At 41.1% G+C, this 19,080-nt stretch overlaps 1 protein-coding gene across 2 annotated transcripts in view; it reads right to left on the reverse strand.

The window, feature by feature from the left end:
• Positions 1-761: 761 nt before the first annotated feature.
• The window catches only part of pcdh17 (protocadherin 17), a 63,362-nt gene continuing 45,043 nt past the window's right edge, over positions 762-19,080 (reverse strand). For both annotated transcript variants that reach the window (XM_039609281.1, XM_031729577.2), the window contains exon 5: positions 762-5,565. In XM_039609281.1, coding sequence (XP_039465215.1) covers positions 4,868-5,565 — 698 coding nt within the window. In that variant the 3' untranslated portion in view covers positions 762-4,867. The remainder of the gene's footprint in view (positions 5,566-19,080) is intronic.

Genomic DNA, 19,080 nt, shown 5'->3' on the forward strand with positions numbered 1-19,080 from the left:
GGTGTATCATTAGCTCCCATGGTCTGTCATTTTGTATTGGGAAACACTGAAATAAGACATTAAAAACCCATTTCAAAGCAATAATATTTTAAGCACCAGTCAGCGGTTCAAAAGAAAGAAAAAAGTTTGTCTACACTAAACACTAAAAAGAAGGTCAAACCTGCCATTCGGAGCATCTCTAATGTAACACACAAACAAATTAGGAATTAAGCAAACCAGATTTGGGAGCAATGTGGTATATCTAACCAGACCAGTGTTGAAAAGGCTTCAAATTGGCCTCTGAATGCAAATCTAGCTGAAGGGTAGAATACAAAATCTTATTTGAGAAGCAGTAGTAGACATAATTTCAACCGCCAATTTATTTGCCTCTAAGCAATTCAAGAAAAAAAAAGAAAAAGAGGCATGAGCAGTAATCTTTATGTGGTGAAAATGTGAACTAATGTAATGAATCGAGGATCATTTGCCCACAGCAAGTTTCTATGTGTGTGTACTTTGGTAGGATTTGCTCTGCGCATGTGAATTTAACACTGAAGAACACAATTGGAAATATTTCTGAAGTCTTTTATCTGTTCCAAACTAATCTGGCACTCGCTGAGTAAACAATGCATTTCTATTTGACAAGAAAAAGATTGGCTCCGTGGACGCACGTGCGAGGTTATCGCTCGGGAGACGAAGGGAAATCAAAACAAAGCCGCGACTAACCAATCCTCAACCGGCTCATAAAAGGACAAGAGCAAACGTTATTAGTAATTGCTTTTTTTATTTGAACTTTTCATCTTTTTTTTTTCTTTTTTTTTCCAGATAGATCACAATGAACACAGCCTTTAGACAATAGCAGTTGAAATAATCCATACAAATGAATGTCTCTGGTCTTTTCACCAGCTGCCCATTGTAGCGTGGAGTCCTATGCTATCAGTGCGGGCCTGGAGGGTGAGGGGACAACACTGACAAACATTGGGTGCTTGCTGTAACTACCAAAAAAAAAAAAAAAAGGCATGTTGTCTATGTGTGTGTGAAGCAGTGGCTGTCTGAGTCCATGTGCACCTGCGTTGGTGTGAGTCAGAGACCAGAGGTGGTTAGCCACATTCAACAAGGCCCTGTCCTAATCACTTGATAAAACCAACAGTCTCAAGTGGGCAAAAATAACCCACTCTAGAGTTCAGTAATGCACTGCTAACAGTGTATGATGCCAACAGTGTGTAATTAGACAACAATGAAAGGCCTTACATTGTGCTCCACCTCCCACTATGTGTTGACCTCAGCAGCAGCCTCTGCTTTATTAAACAGCAAAAAGCCTGAGAGAGGGGCCATGGCTTTAAAGAATACCTTCTGTCCACTGAACCCAGCTCATTTCCCCATTTGCCCTCACGTTTGGGAGCGTACAGACAGTGGCTGGGCCTGTGGAACGCCATTAGAGGGGACAGCACTTTCAGCAGCCGGGCTCAAGAATCCTGGGATGACCTCTGACCTTTTTGTTGAGTGAATGTCAAAGTAAAAAAAGAAAAAAGAAAAAAGAAAGAGAGCGCAACAAAAGAGGTTTAATTTAAGGGCGAATTAAACCTCTCGAAAAGAAGGAACAGAAATCAAGGAAGAAAGGGAGTGTTTAGTCAAAATATGAAGGCATGAAAGTGAATTCTGCACGCGCACACACACGCACAGAAAGCTTGTTCGAGCATGAAGACTGAGCACAAAGAGATAAAAAGAAAAATAAAGCATGAAGACAAGTGTGGAAGTGTCACATTTGTCTGGGTAGTGTTTTGCCCTCTCTTTGAGCCTTTACCTCCAAGGGGCTAGCATTTAAATAAAAGGCAGTGTGTAGCTGAAGTGCCTTGGTGTTGTTTTTGTGTATGTGTGTGTGACAAGACTTTTTTTATGGATCACAGCTGTAGTGTGCTCGTAGAACAGCACATTTTAACTGTTTGTATGTTGTGAATGTCAGGTTTGCTCGATTTATCCAGATATTTGAGAGAGATAACAACAAGGAGAGAGAAAAAAAAACTCATTTAAAAAGAGCCATAAATATTTTCTTCCTCCGTCAAAATCCTCCAAGCCCTCTCTAAAAACAGCCTCTGCCATCTCCCAGGAAAAAGAGCAAGGGTAAGACGAAACCAAATACTCTACAGATGAAAGAGAGGAGAAAAAGGCAACGCATACTGTGCTCCACAGAGGCGAGAAAGCCAATGGCTTAGGAGGAGAAAAGTAAGCAAATGAAGGGTAGAATGAACAAAAATAAAAAAAAAAACATGGCAAGTAGGTACAACAAAATGGCAGACTGACAGGAGAATGTCCAAACATGCATCTCAATTAAGAAGAAAGAAGCAAAAGAACTCGGATGTGGTGTGTTCACAGGAACGAGGGTGTTATATCTGCTGTTGAGATTCCCATTCAGCTCTTCCCGGTGTTAAACGCACCAGGAGTCACATGGATCTGAAGTCACTGTTCCCTCTCATGGCTGCATCTCCACATACATTTGGTGATTGTGGTCACATTTTTCCAAAACACATCTAATCTAGTAGCCTACTGTTCTGCGTATTTTACCGCCAGAGAATATTAGAAAAAGCACCTCCCGCTATTATTTCAGAGAGTGGCCGAAATGTGCCAAAATTTTTTCAAAAATAAATGTCTGTATCTTTTTTATTCCTCTTAAGAAAGCCTGAATGCGAAGTCACATGGCTCTATAAAACCATGTACCTAAACAGCAAAGACATCAAAAAAAAGGGAAAAAAAGAGAACTTTAGGTAGAATTTTAGATGTCAAGTTTCTCTGCAAAGTATGATAATTCTAACAGGTATTGAGTACATACATAAACAACACAGACTGCTGAAAAAAGAACCTCGTTTGGTCCTTTATAGAAAATGCACATTCTGGTGGACCAGGGCTTTATAAGCAGTCACAAGCTCCACAGATACAACAAGCTCTCTGCAGAGACAGTAAGGCAGTTTTATGATCACCAAGGAAACCACTCCACTTTCCATATGGCAGGTTTCTTTTTTTGGAGATAAAGTAAAAACATAATGAACAGAAAATACGCATACTAGTTAAAGAAAATAGCTGCCCTGTAAAAATCTGCTCAGTAAAAATATTTGAACTGTTTTTTTCTTGTGGTTGTTGCTTTTTGTCGTTGGTTCGAACCGTATTCTAGATCAGCTGGCTCATGAAGCTTTCAACAGTTATTGTATCTGATCCAGCTGGATCTCAGGGTAAAAAGAGGCGACATCTCAAAAGCACTGAAGCCAGCCTGCAAAGATGCAGAATAGAGATGGAAAAAAACAAAACAAAAGAGAAAACACCAACATAAAACCCAAACTAAAGCAAACTCACAGAGTTCGACAGCTACTAAGGCAACTTTTGCCAAATACAATATAAGCCCAAGTATATTGCAACACAACTATATATTAATTTAATAAAATACACAATATAGCTTTTGTACACATAACAATTTGGCTCAAATGCACAGAAATTGCAGTAAAATCAATAAAAAATATGTCAATTTTTTTTGATGTAAACACATCTAAATTGGATACATTTACACATATAATGATATTATGTATAGTGAGAATGTGAAGGGACATTTTCTTCTTTGCTTATATTTTTGGATATTTGTCTTCGAAATAATGGCAGTGTCCTTTGTAGTTCTTTCAGTTAATACGCCGCTCTCGACCTTAACGCCAGGACACATTTCGTTTAGTTTCCTCATTTCGTCTTCTTTTTTTTTCATTTTCTTACAAAATGTATAAATATTTTTGTTAATATTTGGACACTATACATGGATTCATACATACAGTCATCTATATAATCATATAGATATCATCTTTTCACAGTTGAGGAAAAATGTCCCTTTTTTTTTTACAACTTGCCTTAAGGCAGAGTCACACACATGATAATTCACCGTACACAAGGGACTGAAAGCTGATGACGTACATGTATAGGACAATTCCACAGATGGACAGTTGTGTTTAAGCATTTGTGTCTATGTGTGCGTGTGTGTGTGTGTGTGTGTTTGTTTGAGTGTGGTGAGGCATCAGTGCGTGTGTCAGCGTATGTTTGCGCAAAGTGTAGTGCACGTGTGTAAACTTGTGTGCGTGCAGCTACACCGGTCAGCAACGTGAACATTTAAATAGAGGTGTGAGACAGACACAGCTTACACATGTAGCTACAAATGACAGGTGAAGCATGGTTACACTGGTAATAATTCACCTTCAGCGGGACACTGAAGCCACTCCGACCCCCGAGTTCATAACAAACCCCTGCGAACACACCCCTGATTAACCAATCTTTTCAGACACAGGATCCAAACACTTAGATTAAATTCAAAAAGGATAAGGTCGGCTTGTGGATTTCGGTCCTTTTACTGCCCCAAACAGATTAGAATTTGTTTCTGCATCCGCGTCGATTGTCGCATCTGACCATAAATAGTCCTTTTTCGATCGTTTTTGATGTCCATCACACATAACAGAAATCCACCTACACACTTAAATATGTAGGATTTCACGAGACCATGAACAACACACTTATGAGCTGGTGGGCACTTAGATAATAAGCTTGCGAGGTGCCTGAGGCGAGAACCTCTGCAATTTGCTTAGGAATCCAAAACATAAGAGTTTATAAATTCAGAAGAATTCAGATGTTTGTTACCAAGTTCCTTTCTGTTGGTAGGGATCTCAGCACCGAAACTGGTGCCGAATGACTGATATATTAAATGTTCAGTGTTTTCTTACAACAAATACAGTGAAAAGAGCTCCTGTCATAGGAGCCATTTAAGCTTTTTTCAGTTTGTTTTGGTGAGAGTTTTGGTATGAGAGTTCGTGGAATAGCACCCTACTCCTCTCTCTACCGTCTTGACTTCTTTTTGCTGCAGTTCTTTGTGTCACTTCCTGAGCGTGCCAGTGGCTTCACTTCCCCTGCAGTCCTGCAATAGTTTGTCGATGTCTCTCACCACCTGGTCAGCGTCCATTCCGTCACGGCTTGCGTCTGGCTCCACCTGCTCCAGGACACACTCCATTTCACCTGCTGCCTCTTGGCTGATCCTAGAGCGAGCCTCTGCGAGCACCTTGGCCACTGGGTCTGAAGGAGGCAAGGATGGGTAGACCCCCTGTTCTCTGGTTTGTTTGGTGGGTGACAGGTACTGACCATCAGGAGGCCCATAGTGACCAGAGCAGGTGGCCGGAGGTGGTTTGCCTTCGGCCCCGTCGGCGGGGCTTTTGATTGAGGAGCAGGGAGACATGGTGGAGCAGCCCTTGGTAGGACTGCTGGAGGCTGAGGGTACCTCTTGGAGCAGTGGGCTGAGAGCACGTTTCGCCTTCAAGTAGGGCTTGACATTGGCAACCAGGATGGTGTGGTCACGTCTCTCCTTGCCAAAAGTACAGAACGTTTTCTTGCCATTGGGGTTGACAGTCTCGTAGGTCTCTGTCTCTGGCACAGTCTCCATCCCTGCTGGCACAAACATATTGTTGCGGTAGTCGATACCCTCTGCCTGGTTTCCTCCAGTGGGGAACTGGGGCATCCAGCAGCGGTCAGAATGACCGAGTACCCGGCACTCCTCTGTACAGTTCAGACAATCCTCATCTGCAGAGAGGAAAAAAGGGAGAAGGGGGGAGTGGACAGAGAAGAAAGTGATATTTATGTCAGTAGTGAGCACAGAATTGAGTACAACCACACAGGGAGAGGGTAGCAGATTCATAGAAGTATCATGGAACTGAGCTGCACAGGAAATAGGAGCCTTAAGTCTTAGAACTAGAGCCAGTCCTAATGAAATGATGCAAAAGAGGAAGTGCCCGATCAGGCTCCCCCTATCAAACCACACATGCACACACACTTATATTTATGAACACGTGCACTTATACACATATAGTACGTGCACATAGCTTTTCAAGGGGACTGGGGGACACCTGCTAGCAATTTCCAAAGCTCTGATCAAGGGGATGGCAAAGCATACAGAAAGGATGGGGAGGGAGCAAGAGGAAAAACAACAACAGTTGAGGTTTGGCAAAGGCATAGTGCCGTTATCATAAATTCATGTCAGTGGGCTTTGAAGCCCTCCCTAGACAGAGAGGCTGTGCCAAATGGCTTGTGCTTCTTCCCTGTGTGTTTGTGCCTGTTTATTTGTGTGCTCTTGTTGCTGGCGTGTGCACGCATGTGTGTATAAGTGTGTGTGTTCCCCTCTTTCATCTCTATTCAGAAGGATGCACACTCTGGCTGATTATGGGAGTGTTCATGCCTGTGTCAAACGGATCCAGAACTTGGTTTTAAAAAGAATAATAATAAAAGAAGAAGCACATTTTTCCCTCCTTTTGGGCATAAGTGAAAAAAAAATATGAAAAATGAAACAAAACAAACAACCAAAAAAAAGCATCTGTTGTCCCATAATAAATGGAATTTCTCCATTGGCTGGGTGGGACGAAATCAAGAGGACACACAGAATGACAATATCCGAACAGTTCCAAGAGCACAAATAAAATGAACACAAATAGGTCCTTGTTTCCCATCATCATGAGATGTGACCGTGAAATATACTGTAAATGTGACTGAAAAACATTATCACGCCATTAGTTAAAGACGCATAAACTTAAAAAGGGACAGGTTGGGGCAATCTCACAAATGTTATAACACACAGGAAAATTTAACAGCCGTCTCCGGTATAATACAAAGGTTATTTGCACAGACGTCTAAAGAGCTCAAGCTAATTGCATATTACTTTTGAGATACGCCATGCGCCTTTTTCTGTTTGTGGAACCAAATATGGTAAACACCATATTTCCGATTTCTTGCAGAAATGCAACACTAAGGCAGCTGGGCTCCAGGGAGAGAAGCAAGGCAGTTCTAGTCACAGGATTTTCATATCTGTTTATATAGCCCAGTAAAAGTGAGAGCAGAACAGGTGGCAGACAGAAATAATTGAACATCTCTCTTGCTCATTTTCATTACAGCTTGTCACCTCTTTCACCTCTCTGGCTGACTGTTAATGATTTAAACCTTGATTTCTTCATTGTTGCACACTAAGTTTGGAACCAAAGCACATTTAAAAATCAGCGTAATTTATCTTCGTCTAACAAGCCTGTTGTGGTTTCAGCTCTTGAAACGCAAATCGGTAGGTGGAATTTAGAAGAATTTGTTACCAAGGAGAGTGTTTGCTTTGGCTTTGTTTTAAAGGCGACATTAATTGCAGTTAAAATGAGGTTACTAAGAGCAGCATTCCACTATTATTTCCAACTAAATGTGAAAAGACAACATTGCTGTTAAGAGCTGCGACGCTACCCCCATCAATTCCATTATGCAATGCATGAACCTCTGCAGCACGGTGAGAGTGCTGCTTTAGAGACCACAAACTTGGGGCTAATACAATCTTTGGTTGATGCGAATGAGCAGGCAGAGTGGATGTGCTTGAGTGCACTTGGCTAGGCTGTCTTTGCTGCGTTGCGGGTCAGCAGTCTAGATTCCTAAGAGACTGCCCTCCTAAGCTGTAGAGATGAGCTTAACACTTCACAAATGTTTGAAGAAGCCAAACAGCGCTGGCAAAGAGAGCTTGACATTTCCCATGCCGAAGCAGTCATCTGAAGAGGAAATAAGGTGAGCTGGAAAGCAGAGGCCAGACCAGTACGAGATGGACTACATTTAAATAGTGTGGGGGTGAGTGCATGCGTCTGCACGCACTGAGAAATGGGAGAGTGTGTGCCTGTGTTTTGTGCAAAAAGTGATTTGGGTAAGAAAGTATAAACAACATGTCAAAGCACAAAGATCGATGATTCGGTCCAAAGCTTGTGCATGAAAAACAAAAAAACAAACCTGAATGCACTTTCCAACGACAACGTGCTGTTATTGTGATCCATCACCAAGCTACAGCGTACAGGGAATACATGTAACCACGCTTGGTTAACAAACCAGTGCGTGAATTCCAGACACAAACAATTCATCTGGCCTCAGCAAAGTCTGGTGATTGTCCATTCAACACGTGTATATTAAAGTATAAATAATCCATTCTGACATATTTTCCTCTGTTTAGTTGGAGGAAACCTCTGATAGATTATTCATGTCTCAGCTGCACGTTCAACCTTGAGGCGTTCTCCTCATATCTATGACTACCAATATGACATATGAGAGCAGAGGTGACATTCATCTCTCTCTCCTTCTCTCACTTTCTTCACCTAGTCTTGACCAGCTCTCTGGGATGGGCAGTAGATGAAAATGATGGCACACATGGGCAAATGGGCAACACAGGCAAATGGGCACACATTTGCCTGTGTTGATATGGCCACCAGGGGCATGCTCAGCAGGTTCTCTCTTGCGATTATGTGGTCCAATATAAACTACACCGATTGACTGAAAATCGGCTCATCTGAACTGATACTGTTTATGTTAGCCAATCATCGAGGAAGCACATTACCTGAATTATATCTCCACCACTTTATACCTGCACACGTTTGGCATCTTCAATTGGAAGTCGATATTCTAGATATTTGTTGTAAAATCAAAACCTTGAGATGAAAATGAAGATATTAATCCATATTTACACCATGCACAGAGGATTTTTTTTTATCTTTCTTTGTTCATTCATTTGCAAAACTGGCCTAAACACCAGGCATTGATATTATAAAGAGATCTATATTTTTAGACTTCATGTTACATTCAAGTCTCGAAAAGGCCAGTACAGCTTATAATCACAGTGTCTGTGAAATAAATGGGAACCCATGAAAGGCAGGAGGTGATCCACTCATATTTAGCAAAAAATGTGCGATTTCTCAGTGTGTAGGATGACTAGAACATCTTATCATTAGAAAGAGGTAAGATTCAGCTGCAGCTTCAAGGGAAAGTGGGACTGTAACACTTATCAAAATTCCAAGTCAAGAGTCAGGCAGGGTTGATTTTTGTATCTTTGTAGCCATATTGTAGACTCTTGACCTGAATCCTTTATTGAAATCAGATATTTATTATACCTCTATTGCCAGCAAAAAGGTTTAATTCCACACACACCTTTTTTTTTAAACTTGTGAATACTTTCTTAACAGAGAAACAGAGCTGCTACATTTAGCAGGGTTAATTGCCTCGCTTACGGGCAAAATTTCAAGAATGTGCGACAATGACTTTGATAGGACATCTCTGTAGCTGCCAGTTATCTTCAATGCTAAAAGCACATTAAAATGGATATAAAAGTCAGAAAGCTGCACTAAGAAATATTTCAGCAATAGCAAAAGGACACAATGTGTCAAAAGAAAGCAAATAAGTACATGATTCATGTTCACTGTTTTATTTGTCAACATCAGTCTTGTGAGATGAGCCAGAATAAGATAATAAGTTTGGTGAAAAGAAAAAAACCTGGCTGGATGAAGGAACTTTATTTTCTTTAAAATGACCTAATGATCAGTAGTAACACCATGTAACCCACAACATCCTCAAATCTCTCTGAGAGCTAGCTAAACTGAAAGCTAGCCATTACCCTTTGTTGTTATGCTACATTTGATCAAATTTAGAACAGAGCTTTTTGTATATGACTTATACTTATTAACACCAATTTGAATTCCTCTGTGATGTTGTCCATGGCCTTGTTTTCCAAGGAGATCCATGTACTGTAAATACTTTTTAAGAATTTAAGAATTATCGCAAAAAACACGTCTTCTGAGGAAGATTTAAAGTTGATTTATTAGTAGTGGTTGAATTAGAGTCTTTACATTACATTTTTTTCTGCTTTCAGTCAGTTCAATAGGTCGATCTTAAGGATCTACCGGGCTGAAGCTGTGTTCCACAGAAGTGTAGGATCTATAATACCGGGAAACTATTATAAACCTACTACATGAATAACAATTGAGTTTCCAGAGTTAAAAGCCAAGAAAGAATGAAGATGATGTTACCAAAAAAAAGGTTGAAAAGTTACACATATAGTGGATTAAAGAACTGTGTCTCGTGCTATCATTTAGTAAGTGATCATATACATTCACACTCTTTTACTGTTTCAAATTTTCAGCTTAACAGAAATTTCCATTCACCTCAGCATCGCGGCAGCAGTGAAGGTGTTATTCTTTAATGAGCCGCAAACACCTATCGCGTCTTTCTAAATTACAAAAAAAAAAAAAAAACCTCCCTCTCATTTGCTCACAAAAAGAAAGTCTTTCTAAATTAACACTTCATTAACAAGGACTGGGCCACATGACATGACACAAGCAGGCAAAGCAGTGACTAATAGAGAGGTAATGGTCACATCTCTCTAAATAATGAGTTGGGGTTTTTCTTCTCCTCTTCAACTAATTTTTCAAAGTTTTAGGCTGGATGCTTTCAATATGATGTGCACAGGGTGTGCAACGAAACCTGTGAGTGTAAAAGTGTGCCTGTGTATCAGTGTGTGTCATAAAGCATGGTGTGATTTCCCTAAACAGCCTTTTCTCCCTCCAGACGCCTGCCCCCCTGGCCCTACATGCCCATCCCTCCTCGCTTTATTACCCAGCCCTGTGATTAATGTCCCACTGTCACACACTGTGGTTCCTGGGAAGGGAGGGATGAACCAAGAGGGAGGTGTACTCAAAGGCTGCGGCTAGCAAAAACATAACACTGGGAAAATCCACAGCATGTTAGAGTGCTCCCTAAGTTCAAGAACTTGTTAAAAACTTACAAATCATAAATTTCATCAGTCATTTTCCTCTCAGTCACACCTGGGGAGTCTTTAGACAGCTCTATAAGCTACAGAAGTAGCCTATGAGGCTAAAAAAGGATCTGATATAATGTCAGTGCATTTGTGTATATTTGCGGTTGTGTTGTGGTGAATTTCTCCCATACCACCCAAGGTGGACAGGAGGAATGGCAGCTGACGAATCGCGCAGAGCATCTGTGACAGACCATGACTGCACCTGTTCACCTGGGGGAGCTCGCAGTGTGGGTTTAGGTGTGCATGTGTGTGTGTCATTTTCCTTTTAATCTCCTCACCTACTGCTATCTAGCCCAGCTGATCCATCCGTATACACCCACCCACCCCACACGCACACACATTCCCACATTCTCAGCCAATCAGGGTAACTAAATATTTGGACTGCACAGATGAGAGAGTCTCCACTCTGACTGAGCCTAATGTTTGCTAAATATCTGACTTCTCAGGTCGCCGGTCGACCAAAAACAGTACTTAAATAGAGAATTTCGAACTTTGGGTCTTAGTGAGTAGACTGTGCTACATTATCTTGTCAAGAATTCAGTCGACAAGGGGCCACACAAGAAAAAAAATTATTGAAAAAAATTATTATTAATGAAAATCTGTGGAAGTGGTTTTATGCTGTCCTCTGTCATTTAAGTTGTTGACAGACCTGTTATGCTTTAGCTTCTTCCAGATTAAAGTCAGTCTATATTTCTTTTTAGCTGCACAGTTTTGCTGTGTTGAAAATGAGGACATTACTCAAGTGAATTACTGCATCTGATACTGTTATGAATCTAAAACAAAGCTGTGCTGGGAACGTTGGCTGTTCTCTACAGTTGGCCAGTATGTTTTGCCAACTTAATTTCAAGAGGCTGGAAAACAATAGTATTTCCATGAAACTGCTGCTTTGGTGTACTCATCACAGTTTGCTAGGGGACCAGCATTTTACGCCGGTCTACTGCTCTGCTTGAAACCAAAAACAACACTAAATTTTGCCTGTGATGTGATATAAATTGGTAATTTGGAGCAAGCTGAAGTTTTAAATAGACTTTTTTGCTCTGTTTTACTGTATGTTCCTGCTAAATTGTGGAGTTGATGTAAAGCATACCTTAGAGTGAGTAGATTTTATTTTTCATGTGTAGTGGGTGACTTTGCACAATGAGAAGGGTAGTCCTCTCCAGCGTGATAGATTTTATCTCAGTCGGAGGCATAAGAATGCCGACTTATAGGCAGAAATGCTTGGCAGCGGCGGTGGGGAACACTGGGTGGCTGGCACAGGAGAGACAGAATCAAGGGCAGATATCTTAGGATCAAACACGTCCTCTCTTCAGGCGTTCCCTCATGAGCTACAAGTCCCTCCGTCAGCTAATGCCTGGCTAAGTTGTTCAAAGAACACCTTGGGGAAAGAGTCTTTATGCATAGGAGAGAGAGGGATAAAAACCCAAGAGGAAGAGGAAGAGGAGCATAAGCTCATATTCAAACAAAAACAAACACACAAAGCCCAATCAATGATGAACAAGCACTGCTGTGTGCAGTGGGTGGCAAGAAGGGTCTGTGGGTTGTGTAGATGAGGGCGGGCGGATGCTCCTTAGCTTAAATGACACGGTGTGCTCAAACAGCACTTTTCCTTTAACACAAAGCAGAAATGAGGGCAGTAAAACGTGGGATGCAGTTCTTATAAATACAAATTTGTTTGCAAATGATTTACGTGGTTTTATAACCGCTGCTGCTTGTAAGCGCACATGTGTGTGCCTGTTGACGTCCTTGCGGAGTGACCACTTAGAGTTTTCCCGTGCCAGTGTGCAGACAACTTGAGGACATATCGATTGGTTTTTAATGAACCTCCATTAATATACCCGGTTCGAATATGGATAGCCTTCCCTGAATTTAGTGCGTTTTCAGAACACGTTTTAGACTTGCAATTCACACACAATCCATGTGCTCCCTGACAAAAATATCAATTATTGAAGATTTCCACCCGCTTAATTGTTAGCAAAGGTCAGCCTAGGCACGAGTGCGATAAAAAAGAGGTGGATGTCAGCATTTCTCTGTTTGTTGACAGGCAAATCTCAGACTAGAGGAACAGGTTCCACAGTACTAAACGGCCACGGGAACCAATTCAAGGCCAAAAAAGAGCTGAGAACAGGCAAACTGTTGTTTACCTGTAACCACATCTTTGACATGTGACAAAGTTCCCACTGTTGTGTTTGAGAAACCTGCTCAGCCAAGTTCTGTGTGTTCTTCAATAAGAGATTTTCAATGCTGGAGACACAGAAACAAAGGAAAAGAAGGCTAACCGCAGAATAAACAAAGAAAAAATATATATATATTATCGAGCATGCAGCAGCTCTGAGTATTCGGTGTTCACAGCAGCCAGAGACACTCACTAAATATTGTATGGTCAGTCAAGACAGATTCTTTCCACGGACAATCCTCCCAACCCCCCCCAAAAAAAGTCTTCCTTTCCAACCTGTGACTTAAGACCTTGTATAATTCACATTTCCTCTGGCAATAGATCGCTCCTCTTTCTTTCACCCTGTAAGTGTTTTAATGGTGGAGCAATTTCAGGAGAGTAGCCACAGGGAAGCTATTAGATATAGATGTCTGAGAGGAACAGCCCTCAGACATCTATCCTACTGTCATTAAGCTATTTATACCTAGCAAACAATAAATCTGAAAAATCTATAGCATTGAAGAACATTAGCCATTGTTTATACAAGGTAACTCTACAACAACTCTGCACTAATCAGCTCCAATGCAATTTGTTTATCATAAGTTAATTTAACAAAATCTTAATGTTGCCAGAGTCCAGATGACTTTAAAGACAATTCCTCACAAACATCATGCAATGGGTTATAAATATGCATTTGGCATTAGCCGTATAAAGTCACATAAATGCAGGATTACAAAAAATATTTAAAAAATCAGAAAAAAGAAATATAGAAATTGTACTATCAATAATCTTTAAATGTTGTCTCTTATATTGAAAGCATGTAGAACTACATGAATGTTCAAAAACAGGTCCACAGGTGAGTAATAGTTTCAAACACCTCTTTAAGACTCTTTATGGCGACGTGTTTGAAAGTAAAACATGCTCATGCTCTCTGAGCCAGGCGTGTCGACAAGATGTAACAAAGAAAGAGAGAAAGCCGCAAGTCAATAGTATCTTGCTACCTTTACCTGGAGAGAAAGACATGGAGGGTGGCACAAAGGGTGGCAAGGAGACAAGAAAGGAACTTATTAGAAGATGAGGCGAGAAGCGTGGTGAATCAGTGGCTAATCCTCCGTTTCCTCTAAGCCTGTGTAATTAGGACATGGGGGATTGCACCGTGACAGGGGATGCTTCTGGACCGCCTTGCTTCTCTCCCCCCCCTCTCTCTCTTTTGTTTATTTCTTCCCCCTTTAGCCTGGGTTTATGGCAGTTTGTCATCTAAATATAGCGTGCTTGTGTGTGCCTTGTCTTTAGAGTGTGCGCATCACAGCATGTTCACTCATAAGCAACACAAATAGACGCAGCAGGCCTGCACAATGCTTTATTTCTACTCACTACTACTTACTGTTTGCAGATGTGAAGACAGTGCACTCTATTTTTTCTCTTCTTTTGCCTTCGTCTCTGCATGACACTTTTAAATCGTTTTGGGGTATATTTGTGCGAATCAAATGGGCTTTTCAGTTAAACAGCACTTCTTCCACCGCATGCCAGTTCAAAACAAACGCAATGTGTTCAAAGGGAGCCTATAGCCCAGGATCCTCAGGAGGAGGAGAGCACAGTATGGACCGAGCATTAGAGCAGAGACCAGAAAGGCTGATCAGCATCCTTCTGCCTGTTAACAGCCTTAATCTACTTCCTTCCCCCAGTAGACAGCAAAGAAAGTTGCCTTGGCCCATTTAGAGAGACAGTGAGCACAAGAAATAAAGTGAGAGAGAGAGAAAGAGGAAAAAAAAGAGGGAGGAGGCAGGGAATTAAAAAAAAAAAAATTAAGCCGAGAGAATCTGTGACTCACCAGCTCATTACAGAAATCCTGTTTCTATCCAAGGAGAAAACAGGTTTAAAACACCCTATTAAAGAAAGAATGAAAGGAAACCTTTTGTTTCTAATTCACATAGGGTCGTCTTTTGAAGTGCTTCCCTCCGACAAATTTTTACATTTTAACCATGCTGCGTTAATGATCCACTTCCATTGCTCTAGAATTGGGGGATCTTTTCTTAAACTGACTCGATTTGTTGCCTAAAAATAAAGCGCCACAGCCCTGTCCTGATAACCGACCCAAAACAACGAGGAGAACTGTGGAGGCTTCATTTGGGCAACCCATACAACAAGAAGATCAACTAGACATAAAATGATGTCACATTTACTGAATTAAATCACTTTCTTTTATTGTCTCCCGCTCTGTCTGCCGCTCTGTTTGTCGCTCTCTTTTGAACAAAAGGATTTGAACAACTCAGAGTGTCATGGCTTTGTGCAAGTAATCATTCCCATGTGTGCTGCTTTAGCAGGATTAGGGAAAGTGCTTCTGACGCTCTGTCTCCACAGAACCATCACTGTAATACAACACTTACACACACAGCATAAAGCAGAATAGTACTATCCTCACTATTGCATTAGGACATGGTTCCCTCATATCAAATGATAGCACTATTCTGCTTTGCAACTGAAGTCTCAGATAAAATGCATTATCATACAAAAGAAGGGCAAATGGAAAATTCTGCAAGCCTTGTGGACATTCGACAGGTTGTTGCCACTAGCAATACTGTTTCCTTAGCAAGTAAAACAACAGAGCCTGATCAATAATATCAGCGATACATATTATATATTAGCTGAACCGCATTGTTATGTTGTGGTAGTGAGAACTCATAAATAATTATACTTGATAAATATTTTGGAAATTTGTTTAATGTGTGTGAAAGAAGAAAATCTTGTGCAATCTTTTTCAATTACCAATTATCAGTATAGGTCTTAGAAATTGTAATTTTTTTAATCGTAATTTTTGTAAGAAGCCTACCTTAAATATTACTGGGTGACGACGGAGGACAAACCCCCGTGATTTGCTATGACATTCGTTTTTCTCAGACTAAATTATACAGAATTGAAAAACCAACCAACCAGAGCATTTCGCATTTCTTAGCGACACTTTTAAAAATGTGTATTTCTCTTACATTACTTCGGCTGAACTAAAAGCATCCCCTGGGTGAAAAACCCCCCAACAAAACAAACTAATTGTGAATTTAATCACGTACCTGACATGACATCACTCAGATGTTTTCAAACAGACTAATCTGACAGACCAAGCCTGCTTGTTAGAGTGTGCATAATATTTTCATTTTTCTTCCACTTTGACTCACTGGAGCACAGAAAGTCAGTCTGTCTACATTAATCGTGTGTAATCACAATTCCTTTAATCAGAATCGGCTTTACTGGCAAAGTGCGCGCACACATACAGGGAACTTGCCTCCGGATACGGACAATATCAGCGTGACATATGCTCTACATATTGTTATTGTCTAGTTATACGCGCAAAGGTCCAGAGTGCAAAAATGTTGGAGTAAATGATGAAATAAATAAGGGATGGATCAGCTGTTGCTTCATACGGAGTATCTGATATCGCCGTGTTGTTGTTGCTGTTCCTGCATCATCATCATAATGTTGGTCCAGGAACAACATTAGTCATGTTGTTGTGATGTCATAGAGAAAAAGGCTCTCATTTATATAAAAAATCTTTTAGAAGAAATGATCAACACTTTAAGCATTTTCTTTATTCATTAATAAAATGCAGTAAATGCTGGTTTTGCTAGTCATGGTGGTTTGCTTGTGATAACTTCCTGGCTAACAAAATCAAAGGTCAGTTGCGATGTTAACGTTTGACCAACATTACTGATGATGATGATGATGTAGGAAGAACAGCAAGACGGGAATATCAGATCATGCGCTATTTATATAGATATATATATATATATATATATACTGTATATATACATATATATATATATATATATATTTATTTATTTTTTTCAGGAATGCACACCATTTACATGTATTTTTAAATATTATGGCACAATTTAATACTAGCTACATTGTAACTTTCCACTCTACACAATAAATGGCATATATTCAAGTTAAGATGACTTCTTCTGTATGCATGATCTGTCATATAAAAAATAGTATGATGACTTACTGTCACAAAATGGGATCACCCACACCCCGACTGCTGAACACTGAAGCGAAGCTGCCAAAGGAGGGAAGTAAGTGTGAAAGCACACCAACTGTAAAGCTACCTGCCACGCTGCATACCACCTACCTTCTCTAAATTCAGCACTTCAGCACATGTACTCATGAGACTAATATGTGGAATAGGAAAACTGCACTTTAGCATCAAGTCATCTGATCAGTCGTGCCAATGAGCAGCACTGGAAAAAAACACACACCCCCAACCATCCCACCCCACCCCCCCTCCAAGGATATTGGCGGGTGTTGAACAGAGGCTAAGTGGAAAGGTGAAGTGCGGTAGGTTGAGTCGATGGTGTTGGCTTTCTCAGCCCCGGGGCCTAACACATTTAGAGAGCTAACTGACACACTTTGGATGTATTAGCAACAGCGAGCTCTGCCAGCCTCTCTATTTCTGCTGCGCCACCTCCTCCTCCTCCTATCGCTCTCTGTCTGTCACTGCAATCTCCTCTCCATGCAGAAGAACATGCCTAGTGTTTCAGCAGCATTGCTTTAGCATTGATGTTCCTCCATGCGCCAGCCAAATTGGTGTTTGCCGTCTAGACACTGGTTGCTTATGTCTCTGTATGGATGAATATACGCAAACACTAACACTCTCACTCATCTGTTTATAAGCATGATTAGATTAAAAGAAACTGACGGAAATGCAATAACAGTCTATTAGTATAGCCGTCAGGGAGGATAATCATTTCAAATAGAAATGTGTTTTCCATCTCACTATCTAATTTATACTTTCTTTGCCTCTCCATCTGTTTCACTCCTGAGACTAGAGGGTTATAAGCGCGAGGCTTTAAAATAGGCTGGGTTCAAGTCCAGGCCATTGCAATAAAACACAAATAAATAGAAATATATAACAATAAATACCTTTCAGACTCACAAGACAGAAAACCCCAAGGCTGGAGGACCCCAGCTCTCGCTGACAAATGTATGCATTGAATTTGAAGGTGAGAAAAACAACTCTTGTCAATCTGCACTGCCCCATTCTATGTGACGCTTTAAGATTAGGGTCAAAGATTAGAAGGCTTACACAAGATAAGAATGGGATTAAAGGAGCTCAGAGATGTAAAATTACAGATCAGAGAACCACTAAAAACACACCTGAATTGTAAACAAACTCATAACACGGCAGCCACCTGTCCTGCCGGACAATATCAGCGTCGTGGGGGGAAAAACAAAACAATGTATTCCTGACAAGAGAGAGGGAAGTGGGTATTATGGAAGCAGCATCCAATATTCCAGAGAGGGATTCAGCACACATCAAAGGCTGCCTCTGCAGTAAGTCTGTTAGATTTGGGATTAATGGACTCCAGAGGGGCCTGGACACACACACGCAGGCACACAAACTCACAAACACACACACACAAAATCCACTACCACAACTCTGCCTGATAAGATTCACAACCCAGGCTAGCAAAGCACTGCAGTGCAGACTGAGTATCTATCCTAGTAACTCTCCTCAGTAGGCTCTCAGCTGCAGTGTGATACAGTGTTACAACATGTGATAAGTCAGCGAGGGGCGGTGAATGTAATTTCTTAACATTCCAGTAAATGTTGGAAAATAAACGCTTTGTATTTCCAGGTGATTTGGGGCCAAGAACCCAGGGAATGCGGCGCAGCTTCTTTCGGCCGCGTTTATTAGATTGTTTGGACTAGTTCTTTATTTTGCTTGTCAAATTACAAAGCACATGCCAGGAACGCACGCATGCCTGCACATGTGCACACACAACCGTAAGTTGCCTCCGAGCTCCGATGAGTTCATGCAAATTGCGAAAATGCAAATACGGGTGGGTAGTAAGGCTCAGCTGGCCTCTGATCCATTTTGAGGAAAACACAACAAAAAGAGGGAAACTCAGAATGAATCTATTACGTTTAATCTCAACAGACAGAAAGACAGTCTAATCCGAAATCTGACTTCCTTTCCACGCCAGTGCCCAGCCTCTTCCTATTTTGCCCCCCACCCCCTTCATGCATCCCATGCCCTCTGGGCCGAAACCACAGGTGCAGCCAAATGCAAACCACTGGGTGGAAAATGCTCGTTGACAGCATTCTGGTGTGTTTGCGATTGGTCAGTGAACAATGAGGGAGTTTCCTGAACCACTTGTCGTGCTGATGGAACAGCTGGACACCAACACCAGACACAGATCAGGGTGGGAGGAGACCATGCAGAACAACAGGGAAGTTAAGACCTAAATGAGATTCAGCAGAGCTTAAGCTTACTGTCATTTTGCAAACTGTAAGTCGCAAAGAA

The sequence above is a fragment of the Oreochromis aureus genome, linkage group 1 (genome assembly GCF_013358895.1).
Source record: "Oreochromis aureus strain Israel breed Guangdong linkage group 1, ZZ_aureus, whole genome shotgun sequence".
Lineage (NCBI taxonomy): Eukaryota > Metazoa > Chordata > Actinopteri > Cichliformes > Cichlidae > Oreochromis > Oreochromis aureus.